At 46.1% G+C, this 12500-nt stretch overlaps 1 protein-coding gene across 4 annotated transcripts in view; it reads right to left on the bottom strand.

Moving 5' to 3' along the window:
* Positions 1–12500, bottom strand: part of bcar3 (BCAR3 adaptor protein, NSP family member) — an 80268-nt gene that overhangs the window by 24808 nt on the left and 42960 nt on the right. For 3 of the 4 annotated variants that reach the window (XM_031574654.2, XM_042708949.1, XM_031574656.2), the window contains one exon: positions 11113–11152. In XM_031574654.2, coding sequence (XP_031430514.1) covers positions 11113–11152 — 40 coding nt within the window. Of the gene's footprint in view, positions 1–11112; positions 11153–12358 lie in introns of all 4 variants that reach the window. The other variant, XM_031574657.2, reaches the window with a different exon arrangement.

Raw genomic sequence — 12500 nt, 5'->3', positions numbered from 1 at the left:
CTCCAAAAAGCACCCCCTCTCGTCCCCTCGGGTGATGTAAGTCTACTTTACTATGCCTCCGCGCTACGCTGAGGAGTGACTAATTTACAAAGGAGAGCGTCTGTGGGCTCTAAAAACCTGCTGTGTGTCTGCGGGTGTGTTCAGGAGAGCGCACATGAAAAGAGCCGCTCAGCAGGGTGCCCTCCATCACATAACTGTCCTCACTCCCAGCGGGAGACTCTCAGGACCCCCACGGCACTTAAATCCCACTGGGGACTTGAGAAGAACAAAAAGACAAAACAAAACAAAATGGAGACATTGGAGGAAGTTGAGTGGCTAGAGCGTTTAGCTTCACCATGGCCCTCTACATCTGTCTAGGAAGCCTTTTGTTTAGGGTAACAAGCTAATCAGCACTTTCTCCTGATCCCCTTTTGTTAAGGTCATTTGCTGGCAGGTTTTGATGTCCAGAGAGCTCTCTTTTGACATACATGGCAGTCTTAACCGCAGATGGAAGGGCAGTATGGTGCATATGAATGGAGCATAGAAATACAATTGAAAAGGTCTCCAATTTGTCTGACAGGAGACACATTTTTTCATTTTACATTTAAGCTTTTAGCAGGCACTCTTATCCAAAGCGATTTTTAAAGCACATGCAAAGTGTATGTTGGGCTGGTGTTGTTGAGCTCTTTGGGAAAGTCACCGAGGTCCAGTGGCTGTAATAAAGGGCTGTAAGGAAACGCTTTGACTGATGCGTCTGAGTGCGAATGCCCTCCACTTTATGGAGAGTGGTCGTTTACAGATGGCTTCGTGCCAGGAGTGGCATCATTGTGCGGCTGAGGCACCAACTTTTCGACTTCTGCCAGGTTCCCAAGGTGACATGGCCCGTAGTATTCCATCTCCTCCTCGCACTGTTTTTCAAGAGTGAAGCGAGCCCAGCTACAACGAGAGCGCGCATTCCAAGAAGGATTGAAGAGGGCAGCTTTAGGGTCAAAAATGAACGATGATTTAAAAGTCCCCCCCCACGACAGGGTAATTCCAGAGGCTTAACACGAGATCAGAACAGCAGGGCTGAGTGAGGTCACAACTGTGGGAGCAAATTATCCAAATACTCACAGCAAGACACCAATCAGACAAACTCCACACACACACACTCACACACACACACACACACAGGGGCGGTTTTTCCTACAGGCGGTATAGGCGGTCGCCTAGGGCGCCACTCAGAGGGGGGCGCAAAAAACTGCGCCCAGCAAAAAAAAAAAGAAAAAAGAATTGTGTTTTTTTTTTTTTGCGCCCCCTTCTATATCTCCAACCAATATTTTGACATAAAAAAAACATTCTAACATTACAGTAAAATGAGCCAAAAATCGAAAACGGAAGGGGTACGTACGTCCTTGTTGTTGTCAGAACATGCAAGCACAGTGAGGCGTTTGGTTAGAGTGTGTGTGTGTTCAAGAAACTTTGAAGAACAAAATAATGAAGAGGCAAAAGCCATCCGGGGCGCAATTTAAGAAAGAAAAGAAAGGAAGAAGAAAAGAAACGTGCCAAGGAGAAAGGTAAATCCTTAAATCCTGTTCTAGCCTAGAATGAATTCCAGATAAGAAAACGTTCACGAATGCGTGAATTGCCCGCAGCACTTTAGTGGAGTTAGGAAAAGATGTACCTTATCATTGAACGTTTTCCTACTCCCTGTCACATAGTTCTTTAATGATTTTACAGAGGCGGGTATATCAAAAATGATGTCCATTTATTCTACATTATACAAAAAAAAGACATGATTAAAATAGGGGCGCACATATAAAGCCAATAGCCAGTGCAACAACACTACACATATCTTACTCGTTGCATAGCACACCCATTAAGGAAGCCAAACACGGCAACTTGTCAATAAGTGAGGAATACTGGTAAAAATCCAAGTGTTGTCAACTTTAGCGAATGGTTTGTATGTAATCTTGCTAGTTAGCTAACGCTAGCTAGCCAGTGACTTGTGACGTTCCTTGTTATTGCCATTCAGTCGAAACATCAGTTCAAGTTCAGCTGTACCGCAATTTGCGTCATTTTGCGTCATAAAAATTTGAGTAATCAAATTTGGACAGCTTTAGTTTTGGTGGAGCGAGCTAGCCAGTTTAATTAGACATGATTCAACTAATCAAGAGCTATGAATCTTGGGATAAAAAAATGTCAGGCTGTCCAAATACACCAAAATGCTTAATAACTACATAATAGCTACATTTAACAAATGATGATAATACATACTTTTGTTATATCATTTTAGATTAACTTTTAGAAGACTAAGAAAACATTATTTGCAGGCGATTGGGAAGATGACGTGGAGGTGTTGTGTGTGTCCATAAACAGTTCAACAGGGGGCGTGGCCGGAGCGTAGTCCAGCACAGGCGTGATATTTTCTCAGTGATTTGTTCTTGAATTAATGTTTGTTCATTGTCGCGATCGTTGTTGTGTTTATGTGAAAGAAATGCAGTCTTACAGGGCAAAATGGCGTTTGAAAGTTGCAATTCCGTTTTCGAGGGGAAAAGCTAGGAGTGAAGCTCGCCTAGAGCGCCAAATGTGCTAGGGCCGCCCCTGCACACACACACTCATAAAGTGTAAACAATGCCCTCATGGGAGGCTGGTACACCCCCCCTCATACTGTAAGAATGCCTCCCTCCTGCCAAAGCCAAACTGGGCTCCAAAATGTCCTAGGAGACTAGAAGTGTTTTTTTTTTTTATTCCCTTTTTCCCTTCTTCTCAGAAAAAAAGAAACACAAAAACGCTAAAATAATAGGGAACACAACCCTACGACAATAATTAAATCTTTTTTTCTGTGCACGGACTAAATGACTACTTCCAGAAAAGAACGTGAGTAAAAATAAAGTTTTTCTCATCTCAGGGCCAACATAAAAATATCCCCTCACGTTTAAAAGCACCAACAGAAGTTCTGCAGTATTTTGGATGGAGAACATATAACTCAACGGCCACCACTACAATTTCTTTTTAAAAAAAAAGAAAAAGGGAGATTTTATATGACATAACTCTTGTCACAGTGCATCTACTCTAAAGCAAACCTTACTGAAGTACAGTTAAATATACAGTATGCAGTTGTTCTATCTAATAACACATAGCTTAAGCTAAGGTTAGAATTAGGAACTCATGGTGGGAACCCACCAATGATTTGACCACTCAATCACAGAAGTTCATGCCTTGAGATTAGGCTCAGGGCGATAGCTATGTAAGGACAGAGTATCACTGTGATGTTGTACACTGATCATTGGTATGGTTAGTTATACACTACACTTAATGCTGTGATTACAATTTTATAAAATGAAAGTGTTACTACAAAGATTGTCCCTGTTCTTGAATAATCCTCTTAGTCCAAACAGATCATGCTTTCACTCTTTAGGCAGCTGAGCTGTGGGATCTCCTCATGAACACTAGATGGAGATAATTCACTTCCAGAATAATGGCAGCACAGCTCCCTGATCCTCTTGTTATGGAAAGAGAGAGAGAGAGACATAGAGAGAGAGAGAGAGAGAGAGAGAGAGAGAGAGAGACAGGAAGACAGAGCGAAAGAAGGAGATGGGGTGAGAGAAAGAGAGAGAGAAAGAGGAAGAGAGAGCGAAAGAAAGATGGGGTGAGAGAGAGAGAGACAGGAAGACAGAGCAAAAGAAAGAGAGAGAGAGAGAGAGAGACAAGAAGACAGAGTTAAAGAAAGAGAGAGAGAGAGAGACAAGAAGACAGAGTAAAAGAAAGAGAGTGACAGAGAGACAAGAAGACAGAGTTAAAGAAATAGATGAGGTGAGAGTAAGAGAGAAAGAGAGGGGGAAATGGAGAACTACTGAGGAAATTGAGCGAAATTACAGATAAATCAAAGTACACAATTTTCTAAATGGCTTCCTGGTACACATGAGTGTCCATTCCACTGTGATCCCCTAAGCATAACGGCCCATTCAGGGACTGCTGAAATAAGCAAAACCTTTTATGCCTTGGCACTAATCATCCTGCAAAATATCTTGTCCACTTTAACTTCCATCGCTGACATGATATCCAGCTATAGCCCTTTCTAAAAGCAAGCTTGTTTCTGTTTTGTTTGTGTACCTGTTTTTGTTTGTGTGTTTGTGTACTTGTTTTTTCGCATTTGAATCCTCTCCAATACCAATGCCCACTCTCTGACCTTAGAGAGAACAGCTGACATTCCCTGCCTCTAGGTGAAGCTCACATTAGGCACTTTCAGACCACAGTTCTAGAGACTCCTTGAGAGGAACTGAAGAGCTCCTCAGAGAACTATCGTAACGGTGTTAATTATCGGACGGAGTGTTTTATCGGCAAACGTTCGTGTTGTCATGTGAATCCATTATTAAACTGAAGTTATAGATTGTTAATCCATTATTAAACTTAGCATTTTGATTGTTTAACAGAATGGCCGATGTTTGACACTGTCCGATAACTGACATAGCTACGCTACACACCTTCAAGGGCTTTTTTCCTGTTTGCATTTGCACCGCCAGTAGGAACGCTGAAGTGACATAAGCCGCCAAAAGATTGCTACAACGATGTCACTTACGTCTAGACCAACCACTCATGGTTCCTCTTGTGCTGAGAGAGCACCTACCCTGAAGCAGGAGCTAAAGAAAGTTACTCAAAATGGCGTTTTAAGAACTATGATCATCCTCAGTTCCTGCAGTTCCTGCCGACCATACTTCCTACTAACAGTTCCTAGAACTATGAAAAAGTTCCTCCGTTCTGGCAGACATCACCATGAGCTCCAGGCAGCATTATAGGAGGGTGTATGCCAAAACACACTCACGGTAGCCCCCTCCTGGGACCTCCAGCTTAGGTGGCCCTGCCACTGCCCGACACAAAGGCCAGTGTATTCCGGCTGCCCAGGCCCAGGCTCAGGCCCAGGCTGACGCCGGAGCTGGCCACACGGAGAGGCCAACGGGGTCTTTCACCACCACAGGCTGGGAGAGGATCTCACAGGGCACACAGAGGGCCTTTGTTCTCTGCCCAAAGCTCTCTCAGCAGCCCTTAGCCACTCTAGCTGCCACTGTTTCCACCATGAGAAATGGACAGAGGGAGAGGGAGAGGGAAGGACAGAGAGGGAGGGAGAGAGAAAGGGGGAGGGAGAGGGACAGAGAGAGAGTGAGGGAGAGATGGAGAGAAAGAGTAGAGACGGACAGAGAGAGAGAGAGGGAGAGGGAAAGAGAGGGAGAGGAAAAGAGAGGGAGAGTAGAGAGGGATAGAGAGAGAGAGGGAGAGAGAGAGAGAGGAAGAGGGCAGAGATGGACAGCGAGAGAGAGGGAGAGTATAGAGGGACAGAGAGAGAGAGGGAGAGTAAAGACGGACATAGAGAGAAAGGGAGAGAGAGGGCAGAGATGGACAGAGAGAGGGGGAGGGCCGAGAGAGAGGGTTAGAAAGAGAGGTAAATAGAGAGGAAAAGAGAGTGGGATAGTGAGTGAAAGAGAGAGAGAAGGTAGAGAGGGTGAGGTATGAAGAGAGGGAGAGGCAGAGAAGGACAGATGGAGAGAGTGAGGGTTAGAAAGAGAGGGAAATATAGAGGAGAAGAGAGTGGAATAGAGAGAGAAAGAAAAGGAGAAGTCCAAGTGAAGGAGGTTTAACACTCAATGTTTAACTTAATCCGAGCACTGTCATGCGCTACACAGGTACACCATTACAACACATACAACACAAAGAACACCTCAACCACAAGGCTTACATCCTCCCAGCAGCTAAACAACCCTCGCCATCTTACACATCCAAAACCACATTCCTATCATCTCCAGCTTCACACAACACTGCCCTAGAACAGCAGAAAACCCCCTCATATTATCACCCGATTTATAATTCAATTTCAGCCCATTCAATTGGAGTCAGAGGTGGAGAGAGGGAGATAGAGAGAGAGAGAGAGCGAGGGAGAGAGAGAGAGGGGAGTGACAGATAGAGGTGGAGAAAGAGAGATTGAGCAAGGGACAGAAAGAGAGGAGTGGCAGAGATAAAGGAGGGTCGCAGGGCTGCATGAACAGTCCCTCTGAACAGACCAGGAAGTTCCTAACAGACTGTTTTTTCTCCTCCTCGCCCCCCTCCTCTCCCTCTCTCTCTATTTCTCTTTCTCTCTCCCTCTCTCATTCTCTTTCTCTCTAAGTGTCTCCCTCTCTCTCTCTCTTTCTCTCCCTCTCTCTCTTTCTCTCTCTCTCTCTCTCTCATTCTCTTTCTCTCTAAGTGTCTCCCTCTCTCTTTCTCTCCCTCTCTCTCTTTCTCTCTCTCTCTCTCTCTCTCTTTCTCTTCTGAACCCTTCACAGCAGGTCCCCTGTTGGAGGTGTGTGTGGATGAGTCCTTACATGACTCCAGCCATTAAGAGTGTCTGAGTCAAGAGCACTGCCTTGGTCCGCTCCCATCTAATGTCAGGCTAATGACACCATCAGCCAGCTCACTCAGCAACACTCTTCAGCAGATCTTACACAATTAATGCCTATCTCTCATGGATATAAATAGCCATGTAGGTATTATGTAGTTAATGTAATTAATAAATACAACGTGCTTTTTATATTTGTACATACTTGTACATACTTCACAGACTATATGAATGTTCTGGCTGCCAGATGCCGTTGACTCTGTTAGCGTGTATCAGTAGCACATTGCCCAAAAGGTTGCCCCATGTGTGTATAGTCATGTGTGTAGCCCCATGTGTGTATAGTAAGCCTTAGTGTATGCAGGGTACAATTAGATGAGCATCATTTCAGACTCCCCCTCTTGCACAAACACTAGAAACCCCCGGAGGGAAGACATTTGGTCTCCACCCATAGAGGGCATTATTTTTAGCCATCTGAGGCTTCCTCAAACAATTCCAACGCTCCCAGCCTCCCTCAGATCCTCTTCAGTGATAATGGCCATGTCCAATTCCAATGCTAGTCAGATCCGACTCCATTATTACACTTTGTTTTAGCTACGGTAGCTCCATTATATCTTATTACATTATATTATATTACATTATATCACATTATATTAGCTCGTGTGCGCATAGAATCACTGCTATATTGAAGCTACTTCAGAAAATGCTTGATGGACACAACGTCTATATGCTGTAGCACGACCACAGAGGCAGAACAGCGTCTATATGCTGTAGCACAGCCACAGAGGCAGATCAGCGTCTATATGCTGTAGCACGACCACAGAGGCAGATCAGCGTCTATATGCTGTAGCACGACCACAGAGGCAGATCAGCGTCTATATGCTGTAGCACAGCCACAGAGGCAGATCAACATCTATATGCTGTAGCACAAACACAGAGGCAGATCAGCGTCTACATGCTGTAGCACAGTCAGATCAGCGTCTACATGCTGTAGCACGAACACAGAGGCAGATCAACATCTATATGCTGTAGCACAGCCACAGGGGCAGATCAGCGTCTACATGCTGTAGCACAGTCAGATCAGCGTCTACATGCTGTAGCACGAACACAGAGGCAGATCAACATCTATATGCTGTAGCACAGCCACAGGGGCAGAATCAGCGTCTACATGCTGTAGCACAGTCAGATCAGCGTCTACATGCTGTAGCACGAACACAGAGGCAGATCAACATCTATATGCTGTAGCACAGCCACAGGGGCAGATCAGCGTCTACATGCTGTAGCACAGTCAGATCAGCGTCTACATGCTGTAGCACGAACACAGAGGCAGATCAACATCTATATGCTGTAGCACAGCCACAGGGGCAGATCAGCGTCTACATGCTGTAGCACAGTCAGATCAGCGTCTACATGCTGTAGCACAGTCAGATCAGCGTCTACATGCTGTAGCACGAACACAGAGGCAGATCAACATCTATATGCTGTAGCACAGCCACAGGGGCAGATGTAAGACTGTGGCCCTTTTTCTGCTGATATCCAGATTACTTCAGGCCACCAGGCCCTCACACCACAGGATATGACCTCAGCAGGTCTGGCTCTTTGTTGTTCCACTTCGCTCGTGCCCAATTGCTGACTTCCTGCTCTAATGAGGAAATTGCTAAATAAAATAAATGAAGGAATAAGTAAATAAACCCAAATGCCCGCATTTAAAAAACTTCAGCAAAACACATGTTGATATGGCCTTTGTGAGCCCCTCTGGGCCTTTGTGGTCCTCCACCCCCCTGAAACTACTTAGGCACCACTGCTTACATTGTACCCTGAGGTGTAAACTGAGGCACCAGCACTTACAGTGTACCCTGAGGTATAAACTGAGGCACCAGCGCTTACAGTGTACCCTGAGGGAGAAGCAGCAGAACCTGCCACACATCTCATGAGGCATCAGCAGATAGACATCTCATGAGACATCAGCAGATCTCTGTGACTCGTGCTCAGTGAGATTTTAGTTTCCTCGTCGGAAGTTCCCTGTTCGTGTGACCCCTCACAAACAGCAGAAGTGAGTGTGCTTATGCCAGAACCACAGTGTTTGGTCTGACCACACGTTTGTTGATAAAACAGGGGAGTGGAAACTAGAGATTTGCTGAAATTCCTCTGATGGAGGAAATGCACCTGTATGGAAGGTTCTTAAAGGGACACACTTCTTGCAATCACATGTGCTTTAAGGTTCTTAAAGGGATACACTTCTGGCAATCACATGTGCCAAAGACAGGACACTGGGCATCAATGAGAAGAAACTCGTACAAATGCACAAACAGAAACACACACATGTAATCCAACTCCCAAACTAACCTGACATGCACACCAGCTGAGATCAGTACAGCTGTGGCTAATGCACTTGAAACAGGAGTACTGGAGCTGAGATCTGTACAGCTGTGCACCTGAAACAGGAGTACTGGAGCTGAGGTCAGTACAGCTGTGCACCTGAAACAGGAGTACTGGAGCTGAGGTCAGTACAGCTGTGGCTAATGCACTTGAAACAGGAGTACTGGAGCTGAGGTCAGTACAGCTGTGCACCTGAAACAGGAGTACTGGAGCTGAGATCAGTACAGCTGTGCACCTGAAACAGGAGTACTGGAGCTGAGATCAGTACAGCTGTGGCTAATGCACTTGAAACAGGAGTACTGGAGCTGAGATCAGTACAGCTGTGGCTAATGCACTTGAAACAGGAGTACTGGAGCTGAGATCAGTACAGCTGTGGCTAATGCACTTGAAACAGGAGTACTGGAGCTGAGATCAGTACAGCTGTGGTTAGTGCACCTGAAACAGGAGTACTAGAATCCTAATGTGAGCAGTTCTGTCGTGCACAGCGTTGATCTCTTACACGTAAATAAATAAACTAATCAGCGCAGTCAACACAGGCCGTATGTGTCCTATTACAGTACGGCTCTTTTGATTGGTGCATGCTTATTCTTTTTTTTCCGTCTCTCTTTCCATCTCCTTCTCTCTGTCTCTCTCTCTCTCTCTTTCCATGTCCCCTCTCTCTCTCCCTCTGTTCTTCAGAGGAGTGTATCATCAGAGGGCTCTCATGGCCATGTGAAAAGCAAAGCCTTCAGTCTCCCAAGCGGCGGAGCAAACCCCCAACAGCTCACACATCACAGGAGAGGAGCCCACACGGCTCCCCACACTTCTACTGTACCCCAACATCAGAGCGGGAGAGAGAGAGAGACAGAGAGAGAGAGAGAGAGAGAGAAATACATTAAGACGGGAAGAAAGTAAGAAACAGTGAGAAAGAGAGTCGGTTTGTGTATGGGAGAGAAATAAATATAATGTGTGTGTGAGTGAGACTATATAGTCAAAGAGAGAGAGAGAGAGGTGGTGGAGGAGCAGAGATCTCAGCAGACTGAGAGAGGTCATGGTGTGGTGACAGAACCCCACCCCCCATCACACACACACACACACACACACACGTCGCTCAGAGAGGACGCAGGTGAGAGAGGCGAGGCGGGGGTGAAATGAGATTTGGGCCTCTCCTTACTCTACAGCTCCTGAGACAGTGAGAAGAGAGAAGAGGTCCTGGAGCCGCTGAGAAATAAGATTACTGAGACAGCCCAGTCCACATCAGTCACTCCTAATACCCATAACAGGCCCCAGTTAGGCAGGTACAGTTTCACCAAGAGAGGAAAGGGAGCTCAGCTCCAGATAGCCTACAGTAACATTCAGAACACTGTCAGATTCACGGCTAGTCACGAGTGATATCAGTGCAATGGCCACCTCGTTGTCATGTCAACGGAGCCATATTGTCAAACTGTATTCTGCTTCCAAATAATCACAGTGCTACGTCAGTGCAAACGTTGCAGTTTGGTCATAGGGGACAAACACATCATTCAGACTTCCATTTCCATGTCTTCAGAAACGCACAAGATCCCAATCTTGTGAAGTATGTGTGTTGGCTTCCTGTCTTAATGGACCATGCATGTTAGACTCAGGCAGGCTGACGCCTTACTCTTCTCTCCAAACAGAGTTTGAAAGCCTGACAGTCCTGTATGTCTAACTAAAGATGGCAGCTAACATGACACTGGCAGAGGGAAATAAACTCTTCATTGTCCGACACTGGCATGAAGGGGGAGTAAAAAGAAAACTGAAATGAAATCTATGAAATCTGATTACAGATCTTTTAAATCCATATCCTACATTATAAAACATGTTACTTCACCAAATCCAAAAGACCTACTTACAAACACACACACACACACACACACACACACACACACAAATACACATGGTAAGCTGTAGATTTATGTACAGTAAGCAGAAGTGTTCATTTGTTTTTTTTTCCAGCCCTTTGATTCCTTAAGCAAAACCAACTTTGACCTGCTGTCAGAGACATAGAGGTCCAGTCTGCAGCCTGTGCTGGAGTTAGCAGAAAAGGAGCTTATAGTCACGTCACCACCACTGCTCCTGTGCTCCTACCCGCCGCTAACAAAACTCTCAAAAACTAACCCTGTGGTGTCAGGCATTCAGTGCAGCTAAGTCAGAATTAGCCTCAACCCCTAGCAACCTGTTAGCAACAGCCGCAGGACTATCAGCCAACCTAAGGTGACTCTGACACTCGACATGGCAGGTGACACATGAGGTCAGGTTTACAGACGGATACTTTGTGGACAAAACTTTAAGGAGTGCAAAACTCAATAAGCCTAGCTTCCACATTTGCTGTATAAAACAGCACACACACACACACACACACACACACACACACACACATATATATATAAAAACATAGAGTTTCTTACCTTCACATACTCCAAGGTGGGGTCCATGCCGCAAGGATCCCTATGGGAGAGAGACAGAGCTCTTTTTAGGGAACACATTCACACAGATGCACTCTCGGGAGCTGGAGACCGCTGTGTGTGTGAGTGAGAATGTGTGTGTGTGTGTGAGTGAGAATGTGTGTGTGTGTGTGTGTGTGTGTGTGTGTGTGTGTGTGTGTGTGTGTAAGTGTGTGTGTGTGTGTGTGGGGGGGGGTTTGAGTGTGTTTTGAAGAATGTGTGTAGTCGTCTGCTGTGTCTTCTGCTGGCTGCCTCAGCTCTGGTTAGGCTCTGGCTGCAGTTAGGGTGGTGTGCACAGACCTCAGCAGCACCGCCCGCCTGCTTGCCTCCCTCCTCCTCCTCCTCCTCCCCCCAGGCCCCTCTAGTCTTCCTCCTCTCCTAACCTCAGCAGCTAATTTCACACAGCGTTACGAGCTCCGGGTTCAAAGCGCTCCTCTCAGACATCTGCCCCTGTGCGCAATCCCCCCCCCCAGACGGAGAATGCCTCCGAACGCAGCTGATCTCTGCCCCACCCCCAAACACCACCCCACCCCCACCCCTACCCTGCGACCCCCGCCACTGTGAGATGTCTTTGGCTGAGTAAACTGAGGAAATACCTTTAAGAAGAGTGACAAGTGGCAAGTCCTTCTCAATCACACAATCAAATGCTCTGAGGTGTGTGAGTGTGTGTGTGTGTGTGAGAGAGAGAGAGAATGAGAGAGAGAGAGAGAGAGAGAGAGAGAGAGAGAGAGAGCCTATAGGAAAAGAGGCACAATGCAGTCACATCGCACTTAGAACAGTGCTGTTCAGCTGTTAATTAGACATCAATGACTATAAATCCTATGAAGTTCTGTCTTTAATATCTGCTGTGCGTTACACTTTCTTGATCTCTTTGTTTTTACAAGTTTCCTTTAAGAGCGGAGCCCTAACAAACCTCTCAATGCAGACGGATTACTGTCAAGGGGAAATTAATTCCTTGAGTCCCACACACAAGATTTCCCACAAGGATTGGAGAGAGGGCTGTGGCTGTGGTGGGGTAGAGAGGGACTGAACACACAGCACAAACACAGATAAACTCCTCACAGCGAGGTGAGCCCATGCAGCGGGCTGCGGTGCCGTTCCGTGCAAATCCATATGAGAAAAATGTCAAACAAGCCTCAAACTATGTAAACTTTTCCGAAGCGGCGGGGATAAAAAAATTAAATAAGATTACTTGCTAAATATAACTCACCTAAGCACAGCGGAAGCAGCGGTGGTGACCCCAGAATGTGTGTGTGTCCCTGTGTCCGGAGATGTGTGTGTGTGTACTACAGAGAGCGAAGAGGAATGCAAAAGATACAGCGGCCGGTAAAGTAAACGGCAGCGAGAGAGAG

The sequence above is a fragment of the Clupea harengus genome, chromosome 10, assembly GCF_900700415.2.
Source record: "Clupea harengus chromosome 10, Ch_v2.0.2, whole genome shotgun sequence".
Classification (NCBI taxonomy): domain Eukaryota; kingdom Metazoa; phylum Chordata; class Actinopteri; order Clupeiformes; family Clupeidae; genus Clupea; species Clupea harengus.
The sequence above is the reverse complement of the archived record's forward strand: the minus strand, read 5'-3'. Positions and strand labels throughout refer to the sequence as shown.